The sequence below is a fragment of the Enoplosus armatus genome, chromosome 14, assembly GCF_043641665.1.
Source record: "Enoplosus armatus isolate fEnoArm2 chromosome 14, fEnoArm2.hap1, whole genome shotgun sequence".
Lineage (NCBI taxonomy): Eukaryota > Metazoa > Chordata > Actinopteri > Centrarchiformes > Enoplosidae > Enoplosus > Enoplosus armatus.
The window spans coordinates 20,156,861-20,179,010 of record NC_092193.1 but is presented as its reverse complement, the minus strand read 5'-3'; the positions used below and the strand labels follow the sequence as shown (position 1 = coordinate 20,179,010).

At 42.8% G+C, this 22,150-nt stretch overlaps 4 protein-coding genes across 4 annotated transcripts; 2 read left to right on the top strand and 2 right to left on the bottom strand.

The window, feature by feature from the left end:
* Positions 1-2,635: 2,635 nt before the first annotated feature.
* On the bottom strand, positions 2,636-5,359 carry selenop2 (selenoprotein P2). Its single transcript, XM_070918861.1, has 6 exons — positions 5,133-5,359; positions 4,192-4,404; positions 3,618-3,726; positions 3,073-3,123; positions 2,779-3,017; positions 2,636-2,648 (listed from the first exon to the last, which is right to left on the bottom strand). Exons 1-6 carry the CDS (start codon positions 5,357-5,359, stop codon positions 2,636-2,638), a joined length of 852 nt encoding a protein of 283 aa, XP_070774962.1.
* A 4,456-nt stretch (positions 5,360-9,815) lies between these two features.
* LOC139297019 (THAP domain-containing protein 1) lies at positions 9,816-12,533 on the bottom strand. The gene is made up of 4 exons (XM_070919600.1): positions 12,384-12,533; positions 11,997-12,156; positions 11,516-11,691; positions 9,816-11,297 (listed from the first exon to the last, which is right to left on the bottom strand). Exons 1-4 carry the CDS (start codon positions 12,531-12,533, stop codon positions 10,914-10,916), a joined length of 870 nt encoding a protein of 289 aa, XP_070775701.1. The 3' UTR covers positions 9,816-10,913.
* A 753-nt stretch (positions 12,534-13,286) lies between these two features.
* toe1 (target of EGR1, exonuclease) lies at positions 13,287-17,593 on the top strand. The gene is made up of 8 exons (XM_070919242.1): positions 13,287-13,431; positions 13,638-13,678; positions 13,842-13,938; positions 14,204-14,362; positions 14,610-14,723; positions 15,143-15,291; positions 15,612-15,774; positions 16,013-17,593. Exons 1-8 carry the CDS (start codon positions 13,318-13,320, stop codon positions 16,784-16,786), a joined length of 1,611 nt encoding a protein of 536 aa, XP_070775343.1. The 5' UTR covers positions 13,287-13,317; the 3' UTR covers positions 16,787-17,593.
* Positions 17,594-19,392: 1,799 nt separating this feature from the next.
* Positions 19,393-21,572, top strand: tmem53 (transmembrane protein 53). Its single transcript, XM_070919378.1, has 3 exons — positions 19,393-19,572; positions 19,785-19,888; positions 20,033-21,572. The coding sequence occupies exons 1-3, from the start codon at positions 19,518-19,520 to the stop codon at positions 20,732-20,734; spliced, it is 861 nt and encodes a 286-aa protein (XP_070775479.1). The 5' UTR covers positions 19,393-19,517; the 3' UTR covers positions 20,735-21,572.
* Positions 21,573-22,150: the final 578 nt, after the last annotated feature.

Here is a 22,150-nt window from a genome sequence, read left to right as displayed (position 1 = left end):
TGGGATGTAAAAAGTCTGTTCTGCATTTGGTCTAAATAAATGATACCCTCCTTGGAAATATCTTGTGTAAAGAGGAACCATCCACTTCAAATTTGATCAAACCTCCTAGAGATAATCTGGATTATAATTCCAGGATTATGTTCACTAATCCAAACGTATCTCTTGATAATGGATAATAACTAATAATCCTCTTGATGAATGGCTGCCTAATGTGGACGACAGGGCAATCAGTTTGCACGTATGATTATTACACAGCAGTGCTGCCATCTAGTGTTTGCAGATGGAAGCTCGGCACGCTGCAGGGCCTCTCCTTCATCTTCCTTCACAGAGTATTTCAGAAGAGCTGAGTTGCATGTGTGTTGGTGTCTTTTGTCAGGACTTGAGCTCCCCCCTGTGGTCCATTAATCAGCTGAGGTTTGGTTTTGGTATTGGCTTGTAAATGCAGAAAACAGGTGAACGGTCCTGCACTGGACTTCCAACACAGTCTTGAGGCACAGAGCTCATCTTCTTGGTATTGTCTCTTGGAATTTGGGGGTTTTAATGACCAAATGAGCAGTTTCACATTGTAAAATTACTTGTATATTACACTTGATGTGTTTCAAAGTCTACTTTTGATATTTTTTGGACAAAATACCTTTTGAATTTGAATTTAGGGAGATAAAATTCATTAAAAAAAATCTCATTGTACAATTAAATGAATTAACAATAACAATAATATTTAACAAGCTTTTTCAGGTTGCACTGGGGGGAAAGGGCTGCAGAAGGTAGGTCGTCGCTGCCTCTTTTCCATCTCATAGTGGGTCACTGTCCCACTGCTTCCCTGCACACAATGACCTCCTTTTTTTTTTTTTTTTTTTTAAAGAACTTGCAATTATCCACCAATTTGTGGCATAAACCTTGACTTTATATCCTCAATCCACAGTGAGCAGCGAGCAATATCACATGTACGCACTCTTTTAAAAGGGGACGCATCAACAGATGTGTTTTTGTCCAAGCGTTTTGTTTTACTTTCCACCACTCAATGTAAGTGAGAGCAGTAATTGGCAGAAGCAGCAGGCTGCGCGGACAGAGCTGCAGTAAGTGGTTTAGCCTCTCCAGGAGCCTCCTCACTGGGATTTGCAGAGGAAAATCCCTGACATGGCCGGGCCTCTGCAGCCTGCTGAGGTTTACCGAGTAGGTTTAAGAGCTGCAGCGTTGCTAAATGCAAATCTGAAGGAAATATTTTCAAGACAAGAAACACATTAATTCTTGGGAAGAGCAGCAGCATTATGGCTACAATCATCATACTTATAAACACAGCAGCCGCCTCAGCAATCTGCTACACTTTGCAGGAATCACAGCATACAAAGCTGATATTGCACAGACAGAGAGCCCACATGCAGGTAGTCATGGGTTATGACGACCAATCACTGTTAAATACTGGTTTGTTTGTTTTTTTTTTTTGAGGACAGGACAGAGAAAGGGACCCTACCTTCATTCTGATGGTGTCCGTTTATGGTTGTTTCCTCCTCAGCTCTCCTCGGTCAAAGCATGCTGCATCTCAGCCATGTGTTAAGCAGCACTAAATTTCCGTAATCCACCTGTTCTGTGTGTGTGTGTGTGTGTGTGTGTGTGTGTGTGTGTGTGTCCAGCGTGACATATGGCAGTGTGCTCCTTTTGTCTAGCGTAGCAAGTCGAGTACCTGCCAGCTAAATCCCATCTAACAGAGTTCCAGTGTTTTTCAGAATACTCCTGATGATTGTAACTATAAAACGAATGGTTCGTATAGTAACAAGATACTTAATTATAATGTTTAGTTCAATTTGGGGTTCTGTGAACTTCTTGGCTAAACAGTGGATCTAATCTTTCACCCAGGGACCAGGTTTTTGGACAAAGTAAGCCGGGGTGCTGGTGGGCAGACTTCTCTACTTCAATGTCTCTCTATTGTGAAAAGCGATTACTCTCTCTCATGTGAAAAAGGACAAAATAATAATAATCCCATCTCCAGTTACATTGTAGAGACACCTGGAAACAAACACTTTGAAAATGTATTTTCTTTTTAATGGAGAACAACAACCTAAAGGTAGGCAAGGCAATGGAGGTGATTAATCAGAAGTGAAGTCACAAAGTTTTATATCTACAGCAAATATGCAAAATTGGTTAAATGGAGAAAATGTATGAGTGCTGGTGTGATTTATAATATCTAATGATTTAAGTGGATTAGTATACTAATCTAAATTATTATACCACTTCCCAAAATGCGTCACATTCAAATGAATAAAGGACAGCACTTGTTGTATGTACATAGTAATGTAGCAGCACAGCATATCACTTCCAGATCCTGCACGAGACGGCACTGACAGAAGCAGGGGAAAACGTTTGGACAGTAAACTGACGGAGGTCTGCTTAGCGGCGGCGTGCAACATCCTCTGACTCTGTCTGGGTGGCAATAACCGTCAGTCCGCCCAATCTCCCCACACACATCCATCTACAGCCCCCTGCGGGCAGGTTTTACACCATAGACTTCATCAACGGGAGAGGACGGAGTAGGACTGACGGCTTCATCCACTCAGGGGAGTGAGGTGTGGAGGCGCTAGCTGAGAAACCACCATCTGATTACTGCTTAAACAGATTGAACTGCTCCATGAACCACTGTTTACATGTATATTCTGCAACCAAAGAAAAAACATGTCACCAAAACGTAAAATACTAAATAAACCCAATCAAACTAACTGAAGAAGCAAGACGTTAGAAGCAAGTAAAAACACTAGTAATTCAACTGGCACCTTAATTCTCCACATGGTGACTGTGGTTGCCAGGCTGCTGCTGCTGCTGCTGCTGATGATGATGATGGGGGTGATGATGCTGAGGATGGTGGGGGTGGTGATGACTGAGAGGATGAGTTTCATTCTGACTTGCGTCGTGCTGATGCTGGGGCTGATTCTGGGGACTGGTGTGATGGTGGTGATGATGAGAGTGATGAGGATGATGATGATGGCTGTGGCGATGAGTCGCCCCAGGAGCTGTGTCTCCCTCCTCTGGATCATCGGCGTCCAGTTGAATTGTGGGTATTGTAGTCGTGTTAAATGGCGCTGTCTCGTTCTTCGTAGCGCTGTCCCTGCCGCTTGATGAAGTCAAATTAGCCTGGGAAAGATAAAATACCAACATTGCGCTTTTGTTGTTTAAAGCTGCATGACTTGCATGCTTTTGATCACTTGGGGGCAGCAGAACAAACTAAACACGTCGACATATTATATTGCTATTGCAACTGTCTATTTACACACTTTACAAACTTTGGCTGGTGTTTGGTGCTGGGCAGGTACAGGGGGTTTATAATTTATTCTTTTTATTTTTTTTCATTGAAGTGAGCTGCTGCTGGAAACAATGTCGATGAGCTGAAAGAGGTTAAAAAACTCTGTAGAGATGCAGTGAAGTGCCGAGTCGAGTGATGATTCTCACATGGTCGTTTGGTCCATCATTAATGTGAAAACACTGGCTGGTGCAGCTTTAAGTCAAAGAGGTTATGGCATTACGGCAAAGCACTTGTGAATGAATGTGTGTGACTATTCACAAGCACTTGTGCGTGTGCAAGCATTTGCATGTGTGTGTGTGTGTGTGTGTGTGTTGTGATTACTCACAGAGCAGTTGCAGATGTTTTTATAATAAGTGGCCCTGACTGCAGCCTCTACGTAGAGGTAATGCAGGGAACTGTAAGGCAGCACTATGTGGAAGGTGAGCAGACCACACCTGGAGAAAAGGGAGGCAGAGAGAGAGAGAGAGAGAGAGAGAGAGAATCTTCATGCAGATGGGGAATCACTGAAACTGTGTTGGTTCCTTCCTTGTTTCCACAATATGATGCATAATCAAATGGTATAGTTGTAGTTTTTTAGCTCTTAAGATTCATCTGAAATACCATTCATTTTCAAAGCACGTTCTTTTTTTAGTGCCTCCTTCTGTGTGTGACTGAGAATGAATGTGTTCACATAGTGAGATACATCATAGCTGTGCTTTTACAATCTATTTTATAATCCAGAAAATGGACAGGAAAGTGATTGGTAATATGTTATTATTAACGCGACGCAAAGTCAAAATCATGACATTTGTGCGTTTTGCACTATCGCCTCATCAAAGAGCTGAAACCTACTGGGGTTTTCGACACAAAGAAACGATCCAAATTTTATCTACATGTCTCGAAGAGGTCGCTTGCCGTACCTGTCATAGACCAGGAAGTCATCTTTGTCGCCATCCAGAGCCTCCCAAACGTCTTTTTGAAAGGGAGCCTGCTGGTACACGGGGACACCAGGGGGCGCTTTTCTCTTCAGCTCCCAGTACATGGCTCTGGACCGAGCCTCGCGCTCATTTACTATCATAAAAGACACCTCTGTCAGGTTGCTGCGGTTCAGCCTGTCACGCAGGCCCCCAATTCTACAGAGGGACAGACCGAGAAAGAGAGAAAGCTGGGAATAGTCTCACTTTACTGCTAATCCAGACACCAACTAGCAATTGGCATTGGCAATTAGCATTCCTACAAGCTGTCATGCTGTGATGTGATACGATTCTTTATAGCTATACCCTCTACAGGCACCGAAATAAAAGTGTGTAAGTAACAAAAAGTCTGATGAAGTGACTGAATGTGTTGTACATTCAATTGCAACAGTCTAGCTCAAGAAAGATAATGGAAAAGCAGCATCTATTAAAAAAAAAGTGGTAGTGGTGCAGAAAAATTGTCCTGCTAGAACTGTTTTTCCCCCAAACTGTTTCACAGATGAAAACATTTTTTAAAGGAATTTAGAAAGATTCATCTGGCAAAAACTTTTTTTTTTTAAGATTTCACCCGCTAACCCTAACCCTTAAATCATAAACTCAGATCAGACACATTACAGTGTGACGGTCAGCCAGCACGCACAATACCAGGAACCCTGAAGCTGAAACAGCTAAATGGAATTCAGCCATCACTCATTCTTCCTACTGCGACGTGTCGATGTGTCTGCTGTGGAAAAGGACTACTCGTGTTAACTCTGGCCAAATCTTTGCAGTGTCCCAACATGTTTGAAGATTTCTTGACCTCATGTTAGATGTTTTAAATCATCACACTGTGTATATGTCACTGATGTGCCTTATATGTCTATCAGACGACCACATTGTTTTCTTACTTGGAGGCCTGAATGAGACAGAACTGTCAGCTGGCCTTCAGCAGCGCCACCACGACCACATTTCCCAGCAACTCTTGCATGGGCGCACGTCCTTTTATGTCCCAGTGGGGGGCGGGTTTGCAGATCCTGGAGGCGTCATTGTCCCCCTCCACTATCACACTGACATGCGAGGCCCACAGCAGACCTGGCAGGGCCGCGTACAGCCACAGCGACGAGAGAGATCGCATTGTCCCTCCCTGGCTGGCTGGACTGAATCTACTAGAGGAGAAAAGACGTGCAATAATCCATGTTTACATTGTCGCACAGGTGCTATATGTGTCCTTTTTAACATCAATGAACAGCAGCCACATTTTGAGACATGCATGTGATTAAACAGGACTCTGAAACAGGGATTAAAGGAAGAAAAGTCATGAAGTCAGTGAAGCTGAATCACCATCACCCTTAGATCTTGTGCCGTAGCCTCTACACTGTATATGCCTGCACTCATGATGACATGGCATGAATGCAGTCTGTAGACCACAGTGCAGGCCAGCGTGTGCAGGCAGTCGAGGGGTAAAAGCAGATTCAGTCTTTGGCAGGTTTCCCCTGCCCTGAACCAAATAGCCAGTCAGTCTGATCCCCAAATAATTAAAAGAGTAAACCCTCATTGTCTCTCTCATCACATGTGGAGATAATCTGCAAAAAGAGTTTATTATGGGGTAAACAGCCAGCAGAGAGAAGAATGTCGGGGGCAAATGGACAGACAGGCTGGCAGGCCGAGAGACAAAGAGAGGCTGGGACAGAGATATTTACAGCCTCAGTGACGTCCAAAAGCTGCACTGTCTGAACAAACAGATACATGAGTCTTTTCTTTTTTTGGTATAGGTGATTTAAAATGACTTAAAGTTTAGTTTCACTTAAAGTAGTAGTTTTTAGTTATAAAACCTCACAGCTCCAGTTTCACCAACATGAAGGAAAGGCACAAGCAGTGGCTACCGACTGCATTCAGTTCATATTAAGTGTCTAAAAATGCATTAAGAAACCTGAAAATGAATGACTGTTAAACTACGAGTAGTTTTAGAAAGGAAAACTACCCTTCTGATGCAAAAAGACATTATTTTAAAATGACAAAAAAAAAAAAAATCTAATACAATTGGTACAATGTTTCAGTGTTTCATAATTTACTTTTCAAAATAAGAGTGACAGCTATTAAGATACAAACATTTCTTTTTTAATTAAGCCCAAAAACAAACTCTTACCTCTGTCCCCTCTCAGTGCTGCGTCCCACATAAACAGACCCCTGTAAACCCCTGTTGTTTTTAAAGCCTGTGGGGTTGACTAAGCACTTCCCCCACATCAAACAGAAAGACACACACACACACACACACACACACAGAAAAAGAAAGAGAGAGAGAGAGAGAGAGAGAGAGAGAGAGAGAGAACCAGTATCTGTACACCAGCATGTAGTGTGTAATCTCAAACACATCAAATTCAAATACAGGAGTAGTGATACACAGTGGCTTGCAAAAGTATTCAGCCCCCTTGAACTTTTCCACATTTTGTCACGTTACGACCACAAACAGAAATATATTTTATTGGAATTTTATTTGAAAGACCAACACAAGGTGGCACACAATTGTGAAGTAGAAAGAAAATTATACATGATTAAAAAAAAAAAATTTACAAATAAAAAACTGAAAAGTACGGTGTGCAAAAGTATTCAGCCCCCCTGAGTCAATACTTTGTGGAACCGCCTTTTGCTGCAGTTACAGCTGCAAGTCTTTTGGGGTATGTCTCTACCAGCTTTGCACATCGAGAGACTGAAATTTTTGCCCATTCTTCCTTGCAAAACAGCTCAAGCTCAGTCAGATTAGATGGAGAGCGTTTGTGAACGGCAGTTTTCAGATCTTGCCACAGATTCTCGATTGGATTTAGGTCTGGACTTTGACTGGGCCATTCTAACACATGAATATGTTTTGTTTTAAACCATTCCATTGTAGCCCTGGCTTTATGTTTAGGGTCGTTGTCCTGCTGGAAGGTGAACCTCCGCCCCAGTCTCAAGTCTTTTGCAGACTCCAACAGGTTTTCTTCCAAGATTGCCCTGTATTTGGCTCCATCCATCTTCCCATCAACTCTGACCATCTTCCCTGTCCCTGCTGAAGAGAAGCACCCCCAGAGCATGATGCTGCCACCACCATGTTTGACAGTGGGGATGGTGTGTTTAGAGTGATGTGCAGTGTTAGTTTTCCGCCACACATAGCGTTTTGCATTTAGGCCAAAAAGTTCAATTTTGGTCTCATCTGACCAGAGCACCTTCTTCCACATGTTTGCTGTGTCTCCCATATGGCTTCTGGCAAACTGCAAACGGGACTTCTCACGGTTTTCTTTTAACAATGGCTTTCTTCTTGCCACTCTTCCATAAAGGCCAGATTTGCGCAGCGCACGACTAATAGTTGTCCTGTGGACAGATTCCCCCACCTGAGCTGTGGATCTCTGCAGTTCGTCGAGAGTCACCATGGGCCTCTTGGCTGCATCTCTGATCAGAGCTCTCCTTGTTCGGCCTGTAAGTTTAGGTGGACGGCCGTGTCTTGGTAGGTTTGCAGTTGTGCCATACAATTTCCATTTCCGGATGATGGATTGAACAGCGCTCCGTGAGATGTTCAAAGCTTGGGAAATCTTTTTATAGCCTAACCCTGCTTTAAACTTCTCCACAACTTTATCCCTGACCTGTCTGGTGTGTTCCTTGGACATCATGATGCTGTTTGCTCCCCAATATTCTCTTAACAAACCTCTGAGGCCGTCACAGAACAGCTGTATTTGTACTCAGATTAGATTACACACAGGTGGACTCTTTTTAGTCATAAGGTCAACATTCGATAATTCAGCAATCATCAGGCAACTTCTGACGGCAATTGGTTACACTCAGAGAAAAGGGGGCTGAATACTTTTGCACACCGTACTTTTCAGTTTTTTATTTGTAAATTTTTTTTTAAATCATATATAATTTTCTTTCTACTTCACAATTGTGTGCCACTTTGTGTTGGTCTTTCACATAAAATTCCAATAAAATATATTTAGATTTGTGGTCGCAACGTGACAAAATGTGGAAAAGTTCAAGGGGGCTGAATACTTTTGCAAGCCACTGTAAATACGTGCACGCTGCAGACACAATATGGTGAAACTCTTGGCGTCACAGGACTTTAATTTGAAAGTATCGAAATCACCAGCGCAGCAGAGCTACAAAGGTGACCAATGGGCCTTTTTTCACGGCATGAATTTTGACACACAAGCAGGATAAGCACAAGTGAAAGTAATGACATTAATGACGGCTGCATTCCATTTACGTTTACCAATGCCCAAGGTATTGTGCATGCTGACTCACTGTCTGTCACGGCTCACTGGGGCACTGAAATGTAACAGAGCCATTGTTGTGTGTTGGTGGTAATTGCTGCGTCCCAATTCCATGCCACGTGCTCACTGTAAACAGTATATTCTTGGTGTCACGCCTTTTCTGAAGTTGGTATACGACTAGATGCAACACTTTTCCAATGTGAACACATTACTATACATCTCTATATACTCCTATAAGTCCTGCTTGGAAACCGTGTGTATGGAAAAGACACACCTAAAATGTCTGCAGTAAAAAAAAAAAAAGCCCCTTGGTCGTCTTTCCTCTCCTGTACATCATCTCATATCACATGTTGGTTGGTAGTAAAACCCTCGTTATTTGAGTGTTTAAACTCAGATATCACGCATTTGTAATATCAACTATAATGAAGGAATCTCTCTTCTCTCTGATGGACCACTTCTTAAACAGGCTGTTGTAGAGCTGCGGTGTTTCCATCAGGGTGCACATGTGGCTTTTCATGCTTTTAGCCATGCTAGCAGCCGGGCCCTAGAGTTGGTTAGTCCAAACTGATATAAATATCACAACAACTGTCAAACATGATAATGTTAACATTGCGCATTTTGAGCGTGTGAGCATGCTGACATTAGCATTTGGCTCAAAGCGCTGCCATCCCTACAGAGCTGCCAGGGCGACTGTAGACAATTGGTTTTGTTTACCATCAAAATAGCTTCTTGTACGCAATGTTGATCTAATTACTGAGCAATATTTAGTTTACTATGTGCGACTCAAGCTTTTGACTGCGTAGAGGTGAATGCCACCCTATGACAAACACATCCGCGGTTCCACTTTTGTAAGAGGTGAAAGGCCAGGATCACAGACAATCAGCATGAGAAGGTTAAAGTGACAGCCAGCAAGAGTTGTACTGTCGGTCATGGAAACAGTATGTAAACTGTACTGTATACATGTACTGCGAAGCTGCAGTACTTAAATGCATTGGTCTCCGGTCTTCTCTCCGGCTAAATGCTGTCTTCGTGCTGCAGTTCAGCTCAGGTAACACAGCAACTGCAAAACAAATATCTAATCTCTCATGTGAGTGATTCGCTCAAAGTCCAACCTGGGCCAAAGTAAAATATTATTCTTTGTTTTAATGCAGGGTAAAGATAACTTGGACAGAAGCTCCACACATCACCTGATAGGCCAGTGTGTGTGTTTAGTAACTCCAGTGGTATTTAAGGAGACTTGTGGTTAGGTTTTGTTTTTTTTTGTTGTTGCTGGATATGCAGTGCAGACCTACATGCATCATGCCTTTCTCTCTCTCACACATTCTCACACAATGAAAAATACAGCTCTTTCTTTACGACCACTTTATTTTCTCACAGTGCCAGTGTTTTGGATATTGAATGTCACGTGACTTACTGCGACTGGCCTGAGCTTTATTCTTTTGATACCCTTTCGTGGTAACTACTACAACTGCACTGCAAATGTGAACACTTCAAGCCAAAAGTCAAATATCCAACAAAAATGAAATGTACAGTCTCTCTAGTGTAGAATTTACGGTTGTAGTTATTTACCAATGGAGGGTTTACTTCTATTCTCTAGAGGTATGCTCCCTGATAGATTCTATTGCTTGTTACCGACGGATGATTTTGGAACCTTCTGGCAAAAAAACATGTTTCAGTTTTGCAAATTATTAAGGAGATCGACCCTCGTTTTGATGACAGCATTTGAATGATTTGTAATAGAGGAGGTTCATTCAAAACAGCATGGTTGAGACCCCACTGGTTATGTTTCAAATGCGAACCTCTTCCTAGACGCTCACTTTTATCCCAGGTGTGTGCTACTGCTTTACACACACACACACACACACACATCAAACGATAAATAATAGCCATATCAGAATACCCCAGAACCTGAACCAGGATATGAGCCAAACTGCCGTCAGTACATGCGAGTATCCTGAATACTACCAGGGTTTTATTGTGCATGCAAACACTCGTTAAATCAGCTGTAAACACAAGCAGCAAATTCAACTGGCTTTGCGCTAATTATGTCTACATTTCCACACAATGCCGCACTCTTTGTCACAGACTGCATCATACATCTCCTCACATGTTGCAGCACATGCCGTAGCTCGGCACCTTCATGGTGAGAAGCGTCGTCAGCATAAACCTAGACTAACTGCAAGCCCCAGCATCTCCCAGCAGTTGAGCAAAGCCGTGTCTTAGTGCAGATCACAAGCACAACCAGGTGACAATTCAAATGAGTCAACTCACAATCTGTGTCAAGCAAAGCATACGTTTACATTGATGCTTTGAAGTCTTTCATAGATGAGATACGAAGCATAATGTGCCCATCTTCTGTTACGACAAGTCAACATCTATAGACGTTCAACACAGCAAGTTCTGCACATTCCTCCCTTGGTTGGAGGCAGTAAGTCACGCAAACTGCCAGGATCAGGACAAAACACCAATCAGTTCCTCCTCATCATTGTCCCCAGTGCCTCCTGTGGGACTGTCACAGGTGGCCATGAGCCCCAGGCCCAGCTCGGCCAGCTCCTCGCAGCTCATGTCAGTCGTCACCATGATCTTAGTCTCCAGACGGTTACATAAAGTCCTGTAAGAGGGCAAAGGGTATCCCAGCTCTCTCAAGTACTCGTAGCCTTTTGTGCCGACTGCGCAGCGAATCTTTCGGGCCTTCAAGATGGTCTCCGGAGACCAGACAGCACGTCGGGAACGTTTGGTGAGGGACAGGGCGCGAATCTGGTCCTCATACAGAAAGTTCTGGAGACCCTTCTCGATACGGTCAAGCCGATACAGGCGCTTCTTCATCTCCTCTGCCTGACGGAGACAGAAGAAGACGGTTAGTGTGAAGTGAATTTAGAACAGTAGAACTAGTGTAATAATTGTGTCTTACTATTCTCACAAAATCTGTGATTTATTTATTTATTTTTTAAACGGTAAGGATTTATTGGTGTTAAAATAAGGCACATACAAAGAAAAAGAAATCAAGAAAGCAGAGAGCAATTTGTTGAAACAGACACCAGCAGCCTTCCTACCTCCTTCTGTAGCCTTGCAGTGTGCTGCATCTCCTGCTCCAGCTGTTTCTTGAGGAGTTGACACTGTGTGCAGGGCTGCTGGTCCTCGGCAGTCCTGTCTGCGTCCTCCTCCTCCAGGCCGGCCAGAGGGGTGCGTCTGGCATAGCCATGGTCCCCGAAATTCAGCTCCTTTTCCACTACAGACACAAAGCGATGTCCGATTAGTATCGTATTTCCTGGCTGGAATCTGGTGCATTTTACACGCACCTGAGCTTACAGGCATTACATGCTTTAATATTGTAAATATCGTAAATTAGGTATCATTTGCACAAATATGTCTTGCCTGCCTATAGTCTTATAGTCATCTTATTAAGTCATTGCTCACATATTAAGAGAACAGCTGCCTTCTTACACACCCAGCAGCTTGGCATGGAACAACATAAGCACCCTACAGAAAATGTGATGACTGTAAGACCATAATGAGTTAATCGTTGTTGCACACCTGGTTCAGGTTTCATGGGGAGCAAGATGTATGGAGTAGTGACTGCAGGGTAAGGAGGGTCTCCAATACTGAACAGTGTGGGGATGGCGTTGGGCTTCAGCTTCTTTCCCCCGGCTGGAGACCTCGCTATCTCCTCAAACTGACTCTGCTCGAAATGGTCCTTCGGGAAATAAGACAGGAATATACATACATTTGCATCCAGCTAATGATACACCCAGACACAAGAAACAAGAGTATACATACTGCATGAAAATGTTTTATGCCTTGTCCTATCCAATTCAATTTTTGCGTTTTCTTCTTTTGGACCGATGCATCGTCTCTTTACGAGTGCTTTAGCAAACTAGTGTCAGGTCACAAAACGGCACGTCAGTCTCTGTGTAAGCTCACCTGACAGAGTCTGGAGTGAGCAGTTGGTTCGAAGTCGCGTCGACAGTTCACCACCCACTTCTTCTTGCGGACAGGGTCTTTGGGGAACCTGAACAGCTGTTTCCCTATGCTGGTTGAATTGGAGCAGTTCGGAGCGGAGCAGCCACCCATTGCAGCAGTTCAAACAACACAGCGAAGCTAAATTTAGCAATCGTCAAGATAGCTTGGCTGGCGAGGAGGCTCAGCTTGGGATTTGAGTCATTACTTTTAGCTCACTACTACTTACGCGGTGTAAAAACAAGATAAAGTAACATTTGCATTAAATATTAACTCGTGGAAACCAGAGTGCTGTCGTGCAGACTTTTACATCGTGTTGTATGGATACAATTTAAATATTTTATCAGAGATAAAATGTTTCTGACTTTGTTTGAGCCAAAATGGCGCACTTCACCTCGATAGTTAAGCATAGTGACGTATTGTTTATATGTGTCTGTCGTAAAGGCCTGCCTGGAATTTTCATTGAAAAGCAAAAAGTCAAACAAATAAGGTAAATTGAAAGATAAAGTACAATATTTCCCATAACAGAAATTCGTTTTTTAAATTGTGAATGTTGTGCGCATACATTTGGCGGAAAACACTTTTTATTTGCGTTCAGGTAATAGTCCAAGTCCTAAGGGTGTTTGTCACAGGACCCCGAGACGCACGTTGAAATGTTTACGGTGGAGGTCTACCAACTTCTCATCTGTAAAAATAAGTACCGTATGAATGAATGAAGATAATATAAGAACTAAGAAACAAGCGAGGGCGCCCGAGTATGGCAGTTGACAGTGAAAACCTTTGCAAGGTAGTTAGCTAAGTTAGCTAATATTCCAGGTAGCCGTTGGTAACTGTGCAGCACACGCTTCAGGCGCGAACAAGAGTTGTTCACTTTCTACACATTTAAGTTGAGACAAACATGGCATCTTCACTGGTAGTGCCAGTAATTGATGTCCACAACGATAATTTCAAAGAGTTATGGCCTGCTATGGTAGTGGCCATTAAATCGTCTTCCTTCGTTGCACTGGACACGGTAAGTGCAGGTGTGTGTGTGTGTGTCTGTCCGACTAGCGTGCACCAGAGTAACTGGACTCAAAAGTACGTGGAATTAGCCGTAGTTTCTCCCTCTTACTCAATCTGTCAACAGTGGGGCTCCTGCCTTGCTACACTCCTCGTTGTTCACTGATGATGGCGGTAATAACTATATTATTAGTAGTAAGTTGTGTTGTTGGTTTTTAGGAGCTGAGTGGGCTTGGAAACAGGAAGTCCTTGCTGGCCGAGTGAGTAAAAGCATTAGTGGTCCTCTCTGCACTTCTTTCCTAACACACGCTCACCTGAAACACTATCAGCGCATGCAGAATATGTGGTGCCATGTCATCTCTCACTGCTTATTGGTGTTTGCGTTTGTGTAAGTTCGCCCTGACCCTCGCTGTCATGTGTCAGATCTATAGAGGACCGATATAAAGCCATATGCCATGCAGCTCGCTCTCGCTCCATCATCTCCCTGGGTTTCGCCTGTTACAAGAAACTGGACAACAAGGTACAACATGATGATGCCTTCCGTGAAAGATCTTTATATGAGCATGACATACGCTGGTAGGAGAAAGACTATTAGATGGTTCTTACACACACTTCAATGATTTGCGAGCACCTATGATCGGTCTCCCACGGCGTCATCACATTGAATGTATCTTGTGCATGTCAGATGAGAGAATTGGCCACTGCAGACTTCTTTAATAGAATGTGTGTCATGTCCTCTGCTTCCTCCTTCTTTTATCTCCCCCCCCCCCCCCCCCCTTCCCCAGGCTGCAGACACATACCTGGTCCAGGTGTATAACCTCACCCTGCTGTGTTCAGAGGAGTACATCATAGAGCCCCAGTCAGTCCAGTTCCTGGTACAGCATGGATTTGACTTTAACAAGCAGTACGCCCATGGGATCCCTTACTGCAAGGGCAATAATAAGGTAATGATACTTACATGCTGTTCTGTGGTGTGTCTTCTGAGCCTTGTCCTGAACCCGCTGTGTTCTCTGTTGTACCCGGCTGTACCTCCTCTGTGATGCTCTGTCCTTTTAATACAACTTTGTAGCAGATTAATCAGCTGTGCTTCATGCATCCCAAGATGGACACACAATGACAGGACTGTAAGACACAAGTAGACAGAACTGAACGCCATAGGAACGCAATTGATTTCTCTCCCTTCTTTGCCAGGCAGGATCAGATAACCGGGGCGTCCACATCCGAGCCTTATTCACTGAACTGCTGCGTGCCAGGAAACCCCTGGTGCTCCATAATGGCCTCATCGACATGGCCTTCCTTTACCAGGTACCACCAAGTTGTTATGTTTGCTGTTTAGTTTCATTCTTTGATGTTGATTGTCAAGGCGGTATGGTGGTACAGTAGATAACACATACTGACTAAATAGTTAAAATCGGTACCTTTTGTTGCTCCCCAGCTGCAGCAAAACCTTTTGCATTTGTTACATCGTCTTACCGAGTCGTCGTTGCTATTAGAGCTGCAACGGTTAGTCGATCACTCTTAGTTGATCGCCAGAAAATGAATCAGCAAAGATTTAGATAATCAATGTATTGTTCAACTGTTTTTGTAAGCAAAATGCCAAATGTTTTCCGGTCCCAGCTTCTCCAATTTGAGGATTTGCTGCTTAACCTTGTTTTTATATGATTGTAAGCTGAATATCTGTTGGTCGGACAAAACAAACATTGATTTCGTGTTTTTTTTACCAGAGTTTTTACGCTCATCTGCCCGAGCGCTTGGCCACCTTCACAGCCGACCTGTCCGAGATGTTTCCTGCCGGCATCTATGACACCAAATATGTCACTGAATTTGAGCTCCGGTTCACTGCCTCCTATCTGGAGTATGCCTATAAGAAATGGTGAGTATTGGTCAACTTTTTCATTTATTTGCTGTTAAAAGGACTGATTGGAAAGTGTGGTTATCCTCATCTCTAAAGTGATTCATTATATTGTCCCCTATGACGACTTCAATCCAGTGCAGTCAGGAGTGTGTTTTAGATCGCCTGTATGTAAAACAAATAGAAGGAAGTTACTTTGCACATTTTAATAGTTTTTCTGTATGTGACTGAATTGTTTGTGTGTATGTGTGTCAGATTTCTCCTTGAGAGACAAACACGAAGTGAATATCAGGACACCTCAGAGTTCGTTATTGTGCTTCTCCATTCCCTCCTCCTCCCAGTATGCTGGATAACAGTCGCAGTGTGATCTCTGGAGGGACTGGACTTCATGTTCATATAGAGTTCTGTCACTATGCCGGTCACATGTCCAGCTACGTGGATTTCAGAGTTTGTCCAGTTGTGGCGTCTCCTGAGGGACAGACTGACATCTGCCAGCGCTTCTCTGTGAGTTTTTCTTTCCTTTTTATTTTTACTTTTTTACCTAGAGGAATTCCCCAGTTTTTACTAAAACTCTCAAGTGAAATCAAACTTTCAGTGCCAAAACAAAAGATACTGTCCCTGTTTCCTTCCTGTGTTGTCCTGTATCTATTAGAACAGACAAGCCCAATAGACGGTATATATTTGTGTGTAAATATTGTTATTAACCACCCTGTCTTTCTGTTTGTATGTGTTTATCTGACAGGCATTTGGCTGGTGTCCAAATGGCACCCAGTGTCCATTATCCCATGACACTGACCTGATAATCCTCCAGGACGAGAAGGGCATGGGGGACAAGAGAAAAAAGAGGAAGAGACAGAGAAACAAGAAGAGAGGTGGAGGCGAGGAAGCAGAAGGCTCTTCCGTCTTTGACGGTGCCCCCGAGAACAAAATACCCCACATGGAGGAGGATCCCGAAGAAGCACCAGATGACCAGCGAGGGGCTGAGCCATGCCCAGAGAGTGGGCCTCTAACGGACAGAGCCGGAAACACCCCACGGAATGAAGGAGACAACATGGACACAGAGGGGGACGGAGATTGTGAAGACAATAAAGACTTCAGAAACTCTGCAACAACTGCCACAACTGATGACGACACAAACACAAAAACCAACACAGACGATGGCGTGAAAAACAGAACAGAAGACGGAGGGAGAGAAGAGTTTAGTGACCACCCACCCAAGACCGCCGAGAAGAAGAAGGCTGACGCTGGAACGCACCGGGCGGGGTTTGATGCCTTCATGACGGGATACATCTTTGCCTACTCATGTACCCTCATTAAGAAGGACGGAGTGGGAGCTGCAGAGGAGAAGGAGCACCAGAAGGAGGAGGAGCAGCAGCAGTCGCGCCTTCCTACGTGTCTCAATAAGGTCTACCTCAGCGGTAAGGCAGCTCCTCTCAACGTGGTTAAAAGCACCTTCTCCAAATCATCCAAGGCCCACGTGCAGAAGATGGAGATGGTGTGGGAAGGGAGAATGTAGTGTGCAGTGTATACATGTGCAGGTTTACAACTCATTATTTTTAGCCATGCTAGCAGTGTGACTCTATGGATAGCAGTAACAGTCCAACTGGGTAATGGGTGGCACCCAGAGGATGAATCCTGCTGACTTCAGTGATCCCCTGAATTTTCCATGAGACATGAAGTTTTTGTTTTTATTGAAATATCTTGACTACTATTGGATGGTCAAATGTTTTATTTGTCCAACACCATGGTTCATGACTGCAGAACATGTGACGTTGCCATTAGCCTCAGTTCTACTTTTAGTGCTAATTAGTAAAAATTAGCATGTTAGCATGCAGACACTAGCAGTTAGCTCAAAGCACCGCCATGCATTAGTACAGTCTCACAGAGCCACGAGCATTGCTGTAGCCTCTCGCGTATCTACCAGCACGGCTTTTTTGGTGATTTCTGTTGACTTTTTAAGAAAAGGATGTAAAAATGTCAAAAAAAACGTTCAGTAAGACAGTGCAGACAATCTAGGGAGATGAGATGTCACGTTTGTTTTCATCCGTTGTGGTCAGTTTCTTATGCCCCCATATTGGTTTTATTTATTTGGCCATCTTCTGTGGATTTTTGACTCAGCAATCAAAAATCAGCATTAGTGACTTGCAATTGTAAAACCAGCAATAAATTGCGACATAGAGGCGCCTGTTTTCAATTAGTTCAATTAGAGTATTTCTAAGGTTTTTCTAAGTGAGATCGTGACTGATGCATGTATCTCACGTCAGACTTTCTATCATTTCCTGTTTCTGAAGTTACCTGTGGAAAATAAACGAATGCTCCTTTACAGTGATTCTTGTCTTTATTTCATCCTCTGGGTTTATCTGGAAGAGTGATATAGATCACACTGACCTGAAACAGAAGCACTTCATATAACCAGTACAATAAACAAATAACACAGCTCACACAGTGTGAATGACAGCCCAAGGTACAGTACTAATTGCAAATAATGCTGTAGAATTGCTAAAAACGAAACTAAAGTACTGCACAAGCCGAAGGTTTGACCTGAAAAATGCCGTTAGACCAAAAGTTACGGGATCACCAATGTGATTGCAATTCAACCTGGCAGGGACGTGGACATGTGAACCAGATTTCATGAAAATCCATCCAACATTTCTTCTTGTGTATGTGTGTGTGACGCTTAATTACTTGAAAGGGTGCGAGCACAATATTGCGGCGTGAGTAAGGGTCCTGTGTATGAAAACTCTGACACATCAAACATAGCAGTCTAAGCCTTATATATAAAAGTATTATAAAACATGTATCTAAACAATTCCTGTAACCCTTGATTGATTTCTTATTAAACATTAAACATTGTGTCAACCCATCTTGTAAATGAGGAATCTGACATAAACCCTTTTTATAAAAGCAATTAATACAAAATGTAAAACTTTATTTCTTATTTGATGATATGTCTCCCCCAGGTTCCAAAACCAAGACTACTAAATGATTTGTTTTTCTCATGTCTAACATTACGTTTATTGCAAAAAATAATGATGTGTAAACAGCGAGTCAGTCAAACAGAGCGTCGCACCATCCCTGTGTACAAATAGGGACACGCACCGAATGCACCTTGTCAGCCTCTGGTTAAAAATACTCCATTACAAGTAAAAGTCTTGCATTCAAATTTCTTCCGCAAGTAAAGGAACAGAAGTGTTAAATGAATGAAGTAATTAAGGTAGTACAAAGTAAACACATACAATGCAGCAGGATGGCCCCTGTGAGTGATATGTTATCACATATTATATTATTGGATTATTACCACTGATACATTAACATGTAAGCAGTTTTTAGTAAATGGCAAATGGCTGCACTTACATAAACTATACCTGCAGTTCTACCAAAACAAAAGCGATTAAAGGGGCATTTCAGGATGTACAATATGGAATATAGAATTGTGTCTGATTTGGTGTCTGATGTGTAAAGTTTCTCTTTTTTCAAACTTCACACATCACTAATGATCAATTGATACGTATCTGGAGAAGAAAAAAAAAGCCATTCTCTGCTCTGGATACTTGTAAAGCTGAATTTAACTTCTAATATCATCAGAGGTATGATTCTGTTGCCTTTTTCCCCTTTTATCCTTATATTTGTCTTTTGAAAGGGATTCTTTTAAGTTATTCTGGTTTGGAGATACATTAAATACCACCAGCTTAATGCAGACTGGAGAAACAGAACCAAAAGTAAAACTGGATCTAGGCCTATAGGCCTTACAGCATCATAGGTCAAGCCAAGTCTACATTTTAATCATTTATATTCACTAAACATGCAACAGTACAGCATACACAAGACTATGGAATGTACATGTTGTTAATACATATTGGGATGCAATTTACAAACACAGCCTAAATAACATACTGTAATTTAGATGAATGGGTTAACAAGCCAACAGCGGAAATTTTAATGACCGAACTACAGAATTTGAGTGATTTGAGCGGCATAATAGTATCGTACAGAGGGGGGCGGTATTGTACCATTAGCTGGATGCTGTCAGCCGTTCAACCACACACAGAAGAAGAAATGCTCCGGTAGGGAAGGCAGGCTGTAGTGACAGTCCACCCCGACCTGTCTGTCTGTGCAGTTTCTTCCAAGGTGGCTTTTGTTAAATTAAATCCAGCGCTCCGCAGCTTGGCTGTCGTCCTGTTTTCCAACAGCCAGATGAACCAAGCGCCAACGTTAGAGAACAACGGCTGATACTCTCTTGCGCAGACATGGCAGACGATGAAATAGACTACAATATCGTGTTCCCAGATGCAGGGACGTCGGGTGAGCATCATTTCATTGTACTGTATGTTCATGCCTCAGTTAGCTTAGCGTACATGCTAACGCTGTCTTACAAAAGAAGCCGCGGGGTGGGGGGGCGCGCTACTCTGCTGACTGCTAGCTTAGCTTGCTAGCTCAGTTTAGCCTCGCCTGCTGTGGCAAGCCTTTGATAACACGCTGTGTCCCCCCCCCCCCCCCGTCTGCCTTGTTTTCAGAGAGACACTGGCAGGGTACAAAGGAGCCGGTTGTGATTCTGCTGGGCTGGGCTGGCTGCAAAGACAAACACCTCTCCAAGTACAGCTCCATCTACAACGAACAGGTTCAAACTGATAAATAAGACCACCTCACAAGGCATTCTGCTTACCGTTTTGTGCATTTGGCGTCATAGAAGCAGTGCAAACCTGTCAACAATTAACATATCTTCTTCTTTCATTCTTTCTTGCTTTGTTTTCGTCACCTTTAGGGATGTGTCACCATCCGCTACACAGCCCCCTTGAAGACGGTCTTCATCTCCGAGTCCTTTGGCTACAAGGAGCTGAGCAGCACGGCCCTTAAGTTGCTGGAGATCCTCTATGACTATGAGGTGGAGAACAGTCCTATTATCTTTCACACATTCAGTAATGGTGGCTTCATGCTGTACCGATACATAATAGAGTTGTTGCACAATGACAAACAGTTCAGCTCCCTGTGTGTGATTGGGGCCGTGGTGGACAGTGCCCCAGGTAGTGGGAATGTTCGCGGGGCCCTGCGCGCACTGACGGCCACCCTGGGGCCCAAAATAAGTCCCGTCTTAAGGTACGTCCTCTTAGCCCTGTTTGCGGTGACAGTTTTCTTGCTGCGAGTCGTGCTGTACCCTGTGACCAAGTACATCCACAAGAACCACTATGACGCAGTGCAGGAGAGGCCGCCGGCCTGGCCTCATTTCTACCTTTACTCCGAAGCTGACCAGGTGATCAGGCACGGGGACATCAAGTTCTTTGTGGAAACCCTGAAGCGGAAAGGCGTCCCAGTGGACAGTTTTGATTTTGTTTCCAGCCCCCACGTTGGTCATTTCCGGGATTTTCCCGAGCAGTATGCTCTCAAGTGCCGCAATTTCCTGGTTGCTTGCATGAAGGACTTGGAAGGGAGTGAGATAAAGAAGAGACAGAGGGTTCCGAATCAGTGAAACCTGGAGAGAAGCCTACAAGTTGTTGCCAACACTCCACATTTCTTTGAAGAGATGTGAAGGGAATCAGTCAACTTGGTTTTTCTCAGTGGTCTGGAGTCGATCACAAAATGAGGCTGAAGATTTTTGCAAGACAGCTGGTATTTGAGCTGAACTAGTACAAGATCTTGGCAATGTTTTTCCGTCCCAGTGCACCATAATGGGAAGGTTCCACAGATGCGGTCTAAGTGTACTGCACTTAATCCATGTCTGGAAAACCAGCCATGTGAAACACTATTTCACATAACCCTGAAGTGTGTGGCACAAAGGCCTAACCCTGCCTACTCAAATGTTTTTGCAACAGTCATATACCATATGTAAAAATAACAATACAAACTACTGCTTTACACTGGAAGATAAATCCTTTAGGATAATTTAAATGGTATTTAATGTTGCTGTGAAATGTGATGCATTGTAGATTAGTAGTAGTGATTCTAAAATGGAAGCTGGGTGTTGGAAAATAATAATCTGTATCTTCTATTTATACCATTTACAATGTATTTATGGTTTTAATCTCACAATTTGTCCAAATGAGATCCTAAGGGTGCTTGCAAAGAAGGCAACTGTCAAAAATTAGTAAAGATCAATCACATAATTTTCTTTTTTTTAAATAAAAAGGTCTCAAATTGTTGCCTTAAACAGTAAACGCCTTTTTGAAATGTTTTGGGTCCAGAAATTGTAAAATACACAGCCCTAATGTGTGAAACACATGATATAGTTCAAGGAAAAAGGTAATTGACAATGAATGTAAATGTCCAGCACAACTAATGTGTTCTTTCTAACTGATGTGCCTTCAATAAATCAGAATGCTCATAGAAAAATGTCGGGCTACCTTCTCTTATCAAAAACACTGGTATGTTATTATGTGTGGTGTATCATAAACCACTGAACTAACATTGTCTGGTCAGTCAGAGTCAACAAAAACATTGCTGATAGGAGTGTGTTTGATCTCAGCCGCTGATCAACAATTGAGTTCAAATTGCAGTAATGTTCTCACTCAGACATAACAAAAACGATGCAATAAAGTAGTTTTTACATTTATAAAAGTGTTGAATTTTATAAAATATTTTTTTATTTTCACTTTCTTTAAATACATATTTAAAATTCTTAATGCTCAAAGACAATATTTCCACTGGTCTTTGTGAATCATTTGTGATTAGAGTTTGTTTTAGTAAAATCCTTTCATAAATCCAGTTTGCGATAACAAAATAATCTATAATCTATAATCTCTATAATCTATCGCGTCAGTATTAAACGAACGTCATGGTAGTTCACATTATGTACAAATGATAAGTGTTGGCTTCTAAATCATGTCATGCCAAAAGTCTGTGTATTATGTTGAAGCCATATGAATTGGATGTTGGAACTAGCGACCTA